Source organism: Sorghum bicolor, chromosome 5 (genome assembly GCF_000003195.3).
Source record: "Sorghum bicolor cultivar BTx623 chromosome 5, Sorghum_bicolor_NCBIv3, whole genome shotgun sequence".
Classification (NCBI taxonomy): Eukaryota; Viridiplantae; Streptophyta; class Magnoliopsida; order Poales; family Poaceae; genus Sorghum; species Sorghum bicolor.
The window spans coordinates 20,064,043-20,076,614 of NC_012874.2; the positions used below are offsets into that span (position 1 = coordinate 20,064,043).

The 12,572-nt window shown below is 42.6% G+C and overlaps 1 protein-coding gene and 1 long non-coding RNA gene across 5 annotated transcripts in view; one reads left to right on the forward strand and one right to left on the reverse strand.

Annotated features, from left to right (window-relative positions):
• LOC8071811 (exocyst complex component SEC3A) overlaps positions 1,584 to 12,572 on the forward strand; it is a 21,267-nt gene continuing 10,278 nt past the window's right edge. For 2 of the 4 annotated variants that reach the window (XR_002453430.1, XR_002453429.1), the window contains exons 1-20: positions 1,586 to 2,105; positions 2,194 to 2,264; positions 2,396 to 2,476; positions 2,668 to 2,735; positions 2,837 to 2,939; positions 4,778 to 4,920; positions 5,213 to 5,330; positions 6,852 to 6,956; positions 8,045 to 8,146; positions 8,243 to 8,380; positions 8,634 to 8,762; positions 8,845 to 8,925; positions 9,041 to 9,115; positions 9,295 to 9,462; positions 9,550 to 9,682; positions 9,783 to 9,847; positions 9,978 to 10,148; positions 10,238 to 10,317; positions 10,425 to 10,503; positions 11,191 to 11,288. Coding sequence is in view for 1 of the 4 variants with exons in the window: in XM_021461412.1 (XP_021317087.1) it covers positions 1,913 to 2,105; positions 2,194 to 2,264; positions 2,396 to 2,476; positions 2,668 to 2,735; positions 2,837 to 2,939; positions 4,778 to 4,920; positions 5,213 to 5,330; positions 6,852 to 6,956; positions 8,045 to 8,146; positions 8,243 to 8,380; positions 8,634 to 8,762; positions 8,845 to 8,925; positions 9,041 to 9,115; positions 9,295 to 9,462; positions 9,550 to 9,682; positions 9,783 to 9,847; positions 9,978 to 10,148; positions 10,238 to 10,317; positions 10,425 to 10,503; positions 11,191 to 11,288 (2,201 nt within the window). In the remaining 3 variants the exon portion in view is untranslated. Of the gene's footprint in view, positions 2,106 to 2,193; positions 2,265 to 2,395; positions 2,477 to 2,667; positions 2,736 to 2,836; positions 2,940 to 4,777; positions 4,921 to 5,212; positions 5,331 to 6,851; positions 6,957 to 8,044; positions 8,147 to 8,242; positions 8,381 to 8,633; positions 8,763 to 8,844; positions 8,926 to 9,040; positions 9,116 to 9,294; positions 9,463 to 9,549; positions 9,683 to 9,782; positions 9,848 to 9,977; positions 10,149 to 10,237; positions 10,318 to 10,424; positions 10,504 to 11,190; positions 11,289 to 12,572 lie in introns of all 4 variants that reach the window. The other 2 variants (XM_021461412.1, XR_002453431.1) reach the window with 2 other exon arrangements.
• On the reverse strand, positions 5,367 to 8,178 carry LOC110435642. The gene is made up of 2 exons (XR_002453433.1): positions 8,030 to 8,178; positions 5,367 to 6,611 (listed from the first exon to the last, which is right to left on the reverse strand). It is a non-coding gene; the product is annotated as an uncharacterized LOC110435642 (long non-coding RNA).

The window sequence follows — 12,572 nt, forward strand, 5'->3', positions numbered from 1 at the left end:
AACAAGGCCTCATTTTGTCCACACAGTTGTCTGTGCTCACTGCTCACTACTAGTTTGAAGCAAAAAAAAAGTTAGTTGTGGGTGATAGGACGTGTCCCAAAATAGAGGTAACAGGGAAATTTTGTAGCTCTTCTAAGACCTTGTTTAGATTGGCGATGAAAAATTTTTAGGTGTCACATCGGATGTGTCGGAAGGATGTCGGGAGTGGTTTTTAGAAACTAATAAAAAAACAAATTACATAGCTCGTCTGGAGACTGCAAGACAAATCTATTAAGTATAATTAATCTGTCATTAGCATATGTGGGTTACTGTAGCACTTAAGGATAATCATGGACTAACTAGGCTTAAAAGATTCGTCTCACGATTTTCAACCAAATTGTGTAATTAGTTTATTTTTTACCTACATTTAATGTTCCATGCATGTTTCCAAAGATTCGATACATTTAATATAGCCCTGTTTAGTTCCCCACCCAAAAATTTTCATCCATCCCATTGAATCTTTGGACACATGCATGGAACATTAAATATAGATGAAAAAATAAATTAATTACATAGTTTGGTTGAAAATCGTGAGACGAATTTTTTAAGCCTAGTTAGTCCATAATTAGCCTTAAGTGCTACAGTAACCCATATGTACTAATGACAGATTAATTATACTTAATAGATTTGTCTGATAAGCTATGCAATTTATTTTTTTATTTTTTCTAAAAACCCTTCCGATATTCTTCCGACACATCCAATGTGACATCAACAGAGCCTTAGCATCTTTGCGGCTTGCAGGGCTACGACGGCAGCAGCCTCTAGCAGTGTTCATACAAATGGCTATATTAATTAATTTGCAAAGCACCCGGAGCAGCCAGCAATTGGAAAGTTCATACACGCGGCGGAGCTGAGGTATGGCGAGAGCCATACCTCGCCCTACCGAGTCCTCCGCCAATCTGGGCTAGGTAAAAGTGTTGGTGCTGCGGTCTGACTATACCAACTAATATAGTGTCTGTGCTAACATCATGATTTTTTTAGGGAAGCATGTGAAAACAACCAAATAATAAATTATTTTTTCAATAGTTCAACTTTTACACATTTGTATTTGAGCATTTATACAATCTGAGAAATAGTTCTGCAAAACGACAATAAGAAATGTATATGCAAAACGACAATAACTAATTAGTTGTTACAAGCACACATTCAATCTTTAAGCTATTACCATGACATGAGTAATGTTAATTTCATAATGAAAGTACTATCATGTTTCAAATATAATTTACATATCTTTTTAATTAATCAAATCTATATTCTTGTCGCACCACAAGACCCGGTTCCCAAACAAATGGTAAGACAAGTAATTAACAATTGTACCATTCAAAAAATCAATAAGAAATGCTCTCACTGGAGAATTAAAATGAAAGTAAGTAGTTCTCTTTAGTGTGCTAAACATCACCGATAACATCGTCTAAGGAAAACACCAAACATACAAGGAGAAAGAATGAGTTCCTTTTGATCAGACACACAGATTGCAGTGTGTAGATGATCCCAGGAAAACACCAATGCATTTTCAAGGGGTCCATATGTTGCTCCCAAATGGAGCTAGATGGAGGAAGTTGTCATCTCTCTCCTTGAATGGTGGCTGAAATAGTGAAATGGTACCCGAAATAGAGAAACGAGTGGAGGAAGCGGACAACGCCACTAGTCTCCCTCTCCCGTGCATGCAGCGAACGGTTCGTCATCATTCATCAGTTCCGAGGAGATTTGGAATGTGTCTGCCTAATCCCGATCTCATTCCCTCCATCACATCCGGCCGGCGACAGCGACGACCAAGTTGGATCGATTGAATCCAGTTGAAGCTAATTAAGCCTCCATTCGATATCACACGTTGATTTGAGGCCAGCCGAGCCGAGCGGCGGCCGGCGGCGACATGGCGCGGTCGAGCGCGGACGACATGGAGCTGAAGCGCGGGTGCGAGGCCGGGATCCTCGCCAAGGGGGACCGGGACAAGGTGGTGATGTGCATGCGCGTCGCCAAGAGCCGCGGCGGCGGCGGCGGCTTGGCCAAGGTCAAGCTCACCTCCCGCCACAATATGGCCAAGCCCCGCGTCCTCGCCGTCACCGGTCAGTATCCCGATCCCTTCCAATCTATGCACGTTACGTTCCAAACCAAACCATGCAAGATGATGACATGCTCGTCATCCACTCGCAGCCAAGGTCAAAGGGCAGAAGACCAAGTCGTTCCTGCGGGTGCTCAAGTACTCCAATGGCGGCGTCCTCGAGGTGCGTGATCTGTCTCTTTTTGTTTTTTTTTTTTGTTTGCTTGTTGTTCTTCGATCCGCAGATTGATTGTTTCGCCAGAATGGAAAATTGTTGTAAAGATGGATTATTCTGATTGCCCATGCATGTATCAGCCGGCAAAAGTGTACAAGATCAAGCATCTCCACAAGATAGAGGTCGCCCAAAACGATCCCAGCGGCTGCACCTTCGTCTTGGTATGCATAAATGGTTTCATAGTATTTGACGGTGGCTCAGATTTCAACTTTAGATTTGTCAATAACGGTTGCATAAATGGTTTCTAAGGGAAGCAGCATATGTATATTTTCCATATTGCATATATTCTATTTCTACCTTTTTCATGACGAATCTGACTGTTGTGCTTTCTGGAAATTAAACTGTTGTTCAGGGGTTTGACAACCTGAAAAGCCAGAGTATCGCGCCTCCACAATGGACCATGCGCAACAAAGAGGACAGGTGATGGACGCATCAGCATCACGATTCATAGCCTATTCTGCTCCTGCAGGCATGTGTGACCTCACTTGAAGGTTGTATATATACACTGTTATCTGTTGCAGGAACCGCCTGCTGATGTGCATCCTCAACATGTGCAAAGAGCACTTGGGAAACATCCCCAAAGTCGTCGGCATGGACGTCGTCGAGATGGCAATCTGGGCAAAGGTATCATGTCTCTTGCTTAATTAGGCGTTGCCGATACATGTTTTTCTTTTGGTGTATGGTTACAATGACCAAGTTGGTTCTGAATGTGTGCAATGGTTGGTAGTCTATATTTGGTTACCGATAAGGTATCAAATACTTCAGTGACGGTAAAAGCTTATTGGCAATGTGATGGTAAAAGCAATATAATGGCAAAAATATACTCGCATGATATAATGGCAATGTCATTTTCCCAAAGCAATATAATGGCAAAGATATACTTACAAAATATTATTCTCGCATGATATTGTTATAAGACCTTTATGTTTGTCACTCTCATTCTCCACCTGTGTGGAACACGTGTAATGGTAATGGAAAACCATGAACCATTGGTCTGGAACCTATAGGGTTATTATGCTCTGCATAGAATTCTAATTATCGTTTAGATGAGATAAAATTAATTCCAGATGTGGGCCCTCTAACAAAAAACCCACGTTTTCTTTTCTTTTCTTTTCTTTCTTATTGCTCGATCCTATTTACAAAACTTTGATACAAATTTTTTAGTATTTTTGTTTAGAGAAGAAACATGTCACTATGGGCTGGTTGTGTGTGTGTTAAGCCGATGGAGCTGTTGGGCTGGGTCGAAGTAACGAACCGAGCTAAGGAATAGGGATGAAATCGGATCGGATACGGACGGATATTATTGATATCATATTTGTTTTCATATTTCAAATTGAATTCGGATTCAAATACGGATAATGTCAACATATCGGACAAGATAGGATTGGATGTCGATATTATAAATATACGATTTAAGTATTCGAATCTGGATATAAAATATTCGGACTCGAATACAGACAGATCTAAATCTCTCTAAATGAATTTGATCTCAAATACAGTCGGAAAATATCGGTACCTTTTTCACTGTGGAATGAGACATCTCTGAATAACGAACACGAACCCCTCCTCATTCCCTATCTCTGAACTCGCTGTTCTTCTCTCCCCGAAATCCCCATTCCAGCTCTTCAATCACAGTGTGGCGGCGATGGTGGAGTGGCACCGCGCGGTGGCGGTCGGGTTCTGGGAGTGAGAACGCGCTGTAGCCATGGTGGAGCAGGGAAAGGGAAACGAGGACGGTGGCGTCAGTCGTGTTGTGACTTGTGCCTGTGATAGTGGAGAAGAAAGCTCTGGCTGCCTGCGGCTGTCAGTGAGGCCGCGGCTTGGGTCGCTGGGCCGCCAGTGGCCTCGATGTTAGCTGTCGTACCGTTGCCACCTCCACCATCTCAAGAGCAGCTGACGTTCCTGTAGTGCAATGGAGCCTGGAGCCATTCTGGGGAGATGAATGGCTCTATCGCTTTGTTGCATAATGAAGTTGAGGATACCTTTTCTCTAAGAAAAAACAAAGGAGATGAATGAGCCCTGTTGCAAAATAGTTTGCCAGCAATCAACGCAGGTTTCTGCCTAGAAGGTGTTTGACGAAATGCTTCATACAAAGATTTTTTGCATTGGGCTAGTCAAAGTGTATCTCCTTGTCATAGTGGCACTTTCAACTGTGGTGTGCAAAACATTACCAGCATACTTGCAATTACTCGTCCTTTTTCCTTGTTACATTTTCTGCAGCTGTAATGCATAAAGACATGCACTAGATTATCCACTTCAAATTAAAACTACTAGACTGTGATCACATGTTTGAGTACCTTATGTGTGTCTCTGCATATAATTTTGTTTTTGCCTGTCGATTCTACAAGCACTGACAAGAGGATTGTTAGCATCAAAATTTAGGAGAACACTCGAGCAAGGGGTTGTAGCATTTGTATATAAGATTGTACTATGTTTTTCTGTAACAATGAATTGTATTTCAGAACACTCAAGCAAAGGTTACACAAGTGAGCAATAAAGATGGGCCTGTGGAATCACTAGTATTAGAGGCTGAGTCGCAAGTTATCGTTGAGAAAGACCTCGTTTCTCAGGAAGAAGAGGAGGACATTGAGACTCTTCTTGGCAAGTAAGTTACCTGAATCCGATCTAAACAACTTCAGATATCTCCTTGGCAGTTGGCATGCCACCTTCTGTGCTTGCTGATCCTGATCATTCAGTTTATCTATCTTCTGCCAATTGATTGGATATCTTGGACTCCTGGACTAATACCTTAACATGCTCCACGTCTCATACCAGAAATTACAGTGAAAATGTCATAATTGCCTTTATTTTGGCATGAGTGCAACTTGATTCTTTATGTGTCTATGGTATACCTTTGCTTGACAATATGACTAATGCAGCTAACTATTTTCTTCCAGTTATGTTATGGCCATTGGTGAAGCAGAGGCTTTTTCAGAAAGGATGAAACGCGAACTTGTAGCTCTAGAATCTGCAAATGTTTATGCCCTGATGGAAACTGAATCTGTTGTCGAAGAGGTATGCACTCTTCTTAACTTTTTTTAGACTGAGGAATATAAAATTTCGGCCATCAACATCCACGAATGAATGTGTACAATCATTCAATACAGACACATAGTACTTAGACCACACTTTACCACAAGGTAAAGTTTACAAGACTTAAGCCTTGATCCTATTCTGATTTCACCAGCCAATTTGTTGATCAATTCCAGCATTGAAGTCTCCAACAATTGACTGCAGTCCTCTAGAGACGCACAGTGCATCTGAACAAACTCAACACTCAACTAGGAAGAGCTTTGGCAAGCCCCTTATCCTCATCCAAACTATTCCTCCTTCCAGGGTATTGAATGATGGGGGGTCGGTCACCGGTTAGCTAAGAAGGACGCCGAGTGCCTTCGACGAAGGCCCTTAAGTCCCTGAATCAGCACCTTACCAACTTATGTTGCCCATTGGTGATTGGTCACCGGTGAGCTATCGCTACTGCTGTCGTCCATACGCCCTCGACCCTCCATCTCTGCTTTCGTGTCTTCAGCGTGGGATTCCCTGGGCGGGACCTCAAGGAGGGATACAATGCCAAGTGCCGCCACCCGCTTAAGCTCAAGCATGGGATATAACTTTCTAATTTCCCTTTCCCAGTGCTACAGTATATCCCTTTCCCACTACCCAAACATAGGTTAGGGTTCAATTGTCTCCTCATATCCCATACCCACCTCTCATTTCCCACTTCCCAAACGCCACCATAGAGATTTACCGCTTTGAGTATGGACACCCCAACGATGGTTCCAATGAAGATAGTCACACTGTAAGGTGTCACCGTAGTTGGCTCCAACCGGAGCTAGCTGAGGTTTTTGCCCAGGTCAACCCACCCCAACCCCACAAAATACACCACAAATGGACTAATGGATGGTGCGGCCCTGTGGCAGTGCTGGTGGGTAGGTCCCTTTGCTGCCTGAGTAGGCGATGCGGTACCACCCTCCACACAAGTTGCTGGAGCCATGCCCCATCATCTGGAGGCCAATGCCGAAGCAGGCAACACGGATTAGCACCCCTTTAGCCGCCTCACGCTACCGTTGCCAAGGAAAACCATGTTCAGATTAACGAGCAAGGAGAAAACTCCTGTTACATTCACGGTCTTCTGAACGGGTGTGTTTCCGACCGTCCCTGCTATCAAACGGCACCACAGGCCTGGATCCAACCACCAACTGCAAGCCCAACACCGGGTTTGTGCGCATTGCCAGATCCACTGGATGTCACAAGCACCTCGCCATCATGCCCGCAACAGGCAACACGGAGAATAACCTGTTAGGTTTCAACACTGCAGGATCATGATTTACCTTATATGTTGAAATATATTGCAAAAATGAATTCATTACCAACCATGAACCATATGCCTATTTCGTTTCGGTAGGTTCTATTGAGTGCCTTTGCTCTAAACAGTCATCTTATCTCATCCTTGAATATTTGACTGGTTATATACAACTATTTTATTCTCAAAGGTAATTCCAATAAATTTACGAAAGGCATATTCTTTTCCTGCAGGTATTGCAGGGTCTAGAAGTAGCCAGTATATGTGTTGAAGATATGGATGAATGGCTAGGGATTTTCAATACAAAGCTCAGGCATATGAGGGAGGATATAAAATCTGTATGCTTACTTTCACCTTTACTAACGTATGTGCACAAATTATATTTCCTTAGAGTTGTTGTGATTAAAATTATTTTCCCCTTTAATGCCTGATACATTTGAAACCGAACTCTAGGGTTGTCTGAGGGAAAGAAACTCAATAAGAGCTTAATGAAACAAAATCTGAATTGCTTGTCACAGGCTTACAACTTATAGTGCATCTTGGCTGTTCAAATTTGCACCTAGTGTTGTCTCTACTGAAGACATTACAATCTCCTACCATATTCATATTAATTGTTTAAAAATTGAACATATGTACATGATGAAGTTGCAGGATCATTGATAAATATTCATTTATGACCTTCGACGGATGTTACCCTTCACATTTATATCAAGTAATTAGAAACTTATAATTCCAGTTTATACTGAACTTCAAGGTTGTTGAAGATGATAATGCAACACACAAGTCCAATTCTAATGTGGCCTTTGTAATATGTGCAGCAGTGTTATCTTTTTTTTCTTTTTGGTGATAATGCAATAACAGGGCTAAAAGAATTTCCCACCTCCTTGCCTTTGTGCCGGATGGGAAACAGTAACAGGTTTACAGTTGGCTGGATCCTGTTTGTCGTTTGTCATCGGCGGGCGATCTGTGCAACCTTTTGTAAACTAAACTGAACTGTTTTTGTTTTCCTGTAATGTGTGTTTGTAAGGGTTGTCGCCTTCTTAATGCAATTAAATGCATCTTTTCTGCGTTTTCGAGAAAAAAGGAAGCAAGGTCAAGAAACATGCAAGAGAGTTAGTAGAGGTGTTTGTAGGCCTGTCTAAAGTGGTAGTTTTGCTTAAGCAATTCGCGGTCCTGGGAATCTGGGATACATTTGTTGTGTATATTTTGAATCTTCTCTCTCTGTGAGGGCATTCATTCTATGTTATCTAATAGGTAAATAATATACACCATCTGTCAGAAACTGAATTCAATAACCATAAACTGTTTCACTAACCAGATCTATCTACGTGTTTGATCATGCCGAAGCTCCCCAAAACTATTCCATTAAAATGTATGAATTCATGCATGAACTGACAGTAGACATATATACCTTATGATTTTGCAGATAGAATGGCGTAATAACAGACTGGAGTTGCAATCTGATAGTAATGTGGCTTTGATTGATGAGGTAGACAAATTGCTTGTGCTGCTGCAGATTCCACCTGAGGTGTGCATTCTATTGACCTATTAATTCCTTTTTTCCTGTATTTATATTTATGCTACAATAATACCAAAATTCCTGATGCTATTGATCATACTGCAGTATGAAGCATCATTAACTGGAGGATCATTTGATGAAGGAAATATGGTTAAGAACATTGAAGCCTGTGACTGGTTAACCAGTGCTATAAAGAACCTAGAAGCATCCAACATAGACCCAATCTATGTAAAATTGCGTGCTGTAGGTCCTCTCTCTCTTGGTACAACTAGCATTTCTTTTCCTATTGAAGGTTTACATGCCTGAGATTTTTGTTTAGTATTGCATATCAGTGGATATTAACTTAATCCTTAAAGCTGTGCATTATCGATTACATTAGATCTCGATTATGGCTATATTGTTATGGATAATGCACAGCTTTAATGTAATTCTTTTGTATTATTTTAAACAAAAATGTGGCTTAACTAATTTGCATCTGATTTGTAAAAATATACAGGTTAGGGAAAAACGTGCAGAATTTGTACTTCTTAAGTGCACCTTCGTTCGGAGGGCATCAGAATTTTTAAGGAATTACTTTCCTAGTTTGATTGATTCTATGCTAAATGACAAAGGAAACTTCTCTGAGGTAAAGCTGACTTCAATAGCTGTAATATTGAAGTGTAGGATAAAATCAGGATCTTTGTGATCACATTCCTAAACACTTGCAGCGAGGTCATCTGCAGAGGCCTGATCACGCTGATATGAGGTACAAATGCAGGACTTATGCACGGCTTCTACAACACATCAAGGTTTTTGCATAATAACTCGATGTGAAAGTTTTTGCTACTGATAACGAGGAACAAATGGCTTTTAGCTAGTAAAATTTGGTGCATTCTAATGCCCTCTTTCTACTCTGTTTTCAAGAGTTTGGACAAGAGTTGTATGATGCCTTTGCGGAAAGCTTACTGCCATTCACTGAACATGCTAATTCGACGTGAGGTGGGGTTCTATGAGTACTTTTTTTTTAAAAAAAATTCTCTTCAATACTGAAAGTTAATCAAGATTATTGACGTCTGCTTAGTATACATCATTAAATTTTCTAAGAAATTCTAGGACTCTTCAAAAAATGCACAACAAAAACAATGGCCTGACATAACAATCTCACATTTGTTTTGTAGTCTCGTGACTTTTCTAATGAACTCCGTAATAGTTCAAAAGCATCAAAGAGCAGCACGCCATTGTTTGAGGGTCCTGCAGGTGCAAACCAGCCTGCAAGTATTACAGATAGTCCTGCAGATGCATACTCCAAGATGATTACTGTTTTCATTCCACTTCTTGTTGATGAGGTTGTTCTGTATTTCATTGCATTATTTTTGTTAAGACTTAATAATATTAGTATCCTAATAACACTATGCATGAATATCTGTGACTAGAGCTCATTCCTTGCACATTTTATGTGCTTTGAAGTTTCCGCACTTTCTCAATCTGATGCTTCAAGTAGCAATCCTAATGCTGAATCAACTAGTACTTCTTCGGTTGCATTAGAAGCTTCTGCAAGCAAAACAAGTAATATAAACCACCACCTCCCAAGTTAAACAGCATTCTTTGGAGTGAATGTATTGATTTTCTTCCTTTCAGAAAAGTGTAAAAGTTATTATTTTTTCAGGTAACAATCCAGCTGAGCTGGGTGCACTAAATCAATGCCTTCAGGAGTTGCTTGATGGTATTCAGGTTGACCTTATTAGTTTTCCTCATATATTGCATAATCTAGACTATAAATGCCGATAAGCCAAGAGCTGAATTAACAAAATTTTGGGCTGCACTGTTGAATCATCACTTGTTTTATATGGTTCCTTCTCAGGAGGACTTTTATGCTTTGGTTGACTGGGCATTCAAGCTAGATCCACTGAGTTGCATATCTATGCACGGAATAACAGATCGGTATCTTTCTGGTCAGAAAGCAGAGGTCTCCGGATATGTACAAGTGTTGCTTGATGACTTGGAGACAAGAATAACAATTTTGTTTAGCAGGGTTTGACTCTACTATTAGGGTAGCCTTTTTTCTACTTTGGAGAGTTCTTCCATATGTTCCTTACTCTTTCATATTCTTGGTCAGTGCAGTTTGTTGATGATGCCTGCTACCAGATTGAGAAGTATGAGCGCAATGTGCGGCAAGTTGGAGTTGTTCCCTATATTCCCAGGTCTGTGTTATGTTTAAAATTGCTATTTGTAAATTCTGAAAAATTCTTCCATAGGTTCTCTATGGGGTATACATAACTATGTTTATCTGAATTTGTTCATATTCTAGGTTCTCACAACTTGCAGCACGTATGGAGCAATATATCAATGGATCCAGGGATCTAGTTGACCAGGCATATACTAAAATCGTAAGAACTTACTGACCCTCACCATTCAATGTTAAAAATAATTTAACAAATTATGCGCCAACTTGCATTTGCAACCTGTTAGTCCCTGGGATTCCTGCACAGGTAAGCAGTAAGCTTACCAGCACACCCACACACTCACTCACTATGGCTAGAGGTAGAAGAAGGGGTTGAGCTCAAGCACACACACACATAGCACAAGCACCAGCGCTGGCCAGAGCTCTGCTCTTTGGTTTGTGGCAACTGAACTGAAAAATACATTACTAGGGCTGCACTTATATACACAAAGGGGTAGGTTCAGTTTGTGTATGAACTGAAGCTACTGAAGGTGGGCTGCTGTACTGCAGTCAAAGTCTACTATCCTAGCTGCAGGATAAGCCTGCAATACTTATTAGCTAAGGACACAATGGCCTACCAAAAATCTGTGTCCTCACTACTCCTAGTCAAGTGTTCCCACTACAGCTTGACTGCTGTTCAACCTTTCAAAGCTGGTCTTTAGTTTCACATTTCTAGTCACCAAGCTGCAGCCTTGACTGAAGATTGGTCTGCAGTTGCAGACTTCTTTGCAAGTCCAGCAGCAAATTATTCAGCACAACCAATCTTGGCCATTTCATACCACTCCGATTTATATTTGTCTTCTCAACTACACCTGACACCTCTAGTTAACTTAACCATATGTGACTGAAACAGGTGAGTATTATGTTTGTTATACTGGAGAAAATTGCTCAAGTGGAACCTAAATATGTTGATATTGTACTTTTGGAAAACTATGCTGCTTTCCAGCACAGGTTTAGTTCTTTTTTCTCCTGGTGGTATTCTGTGTGCATTTGTATGACTGTGCTACTGTTTTATGGCATTTACAGCTCTAAAATGGTGCTTATGTCCTTCATTCATAACTTATTTTATGGAAACTACAGCAAATAGGTTCCAACCTCCAACTAATGGCTAAAGCTTTGTGCATCCTTGAATGATGCTGTTAGATTATCCTAGAGTACTGTGCTAGTATCTCCTTGGTTCCTGTGTATGTGCTATTTACTCCTAATTACTCAGTTGTACGCCACCCTATGTGGCTAGAGTAAACTGGCCCCTTGGGCCTCTATATATGTGTAACTCCTCTGTAATCTCATTCAATTAATCTAAGCCAGTCGGCATTCTGCCTTCATGGTATCATAGACCTACGGTCAGGGTCCCGTGCCCCGTGCCGACCCTCTGCTTCCGCTCCCCTCCCGGCGTTCGCGCCCTCTTCCCCTCTCTCTCTCGGCATTTGCGCCATGGCTGGCACCGACGGCTCCAGCACCAGCGCCTCTGCTGCTGCCATCACCGCCGCCAACGCAGCCCAACTGCGCGACGCTGCCCTCGTAGCCGCCCAGCGCCTCGAGGACGAGGCCTCTGCTGCCCGCGCGGCCAACGACGATCGGGCTGCCCAACTCCAGCAGGAGGCGGCCCTCCTCAAGTCCGCCGCCGCCGCCCAGGATCGGGTTCGCGCCGCCGCTGACGCCCTCTCCAAGGAGCGCGCGGAGGCCGACGCCCTGGAAGCGCAGGCGGCCGAAATCCGCGAAAGACTTCGTCTGGAGGCCCAGCGCGACACTGAGGAGGAGGAAGACGAGCGCTCTGTCTCCTCTGAGGCCACTGCTATCACGCACCTGCACAATCAGGCCTGCGCGGTGCAGAACGTCAAGTACCTCATTCCCATCGTCCTCGACCTCAAATCCCCTCACTACTCCAAGTGGCGTGGGTACCTCCTCCTCGCCCTCGGCAGGTACTCTCTGAAGGATCACGTTCTCAGCGATGAGTCCCGCCCCACCGATCCTGCCTGGTATCGCATGGATTGTGTGGTCGTCTCGTGGATTTTCAACAGCATCTCCACCGACCTCCTCGACATCATCCACGCGCACGACGGCGTCACTGCTCGGGTGGCCTGGCTTGGGATTGCGGAGCAATTTCTGGGCAACCGCGAGTCCAGGGCGCTACTCCTTGATGCTGAATTCCGCAATCTCTCCCAGGGCGAACTCTCTGTTGATGACTACTGTCGCAAGATGAAGGGCATGGCCGACGCCCTTGCTGATCTCGGT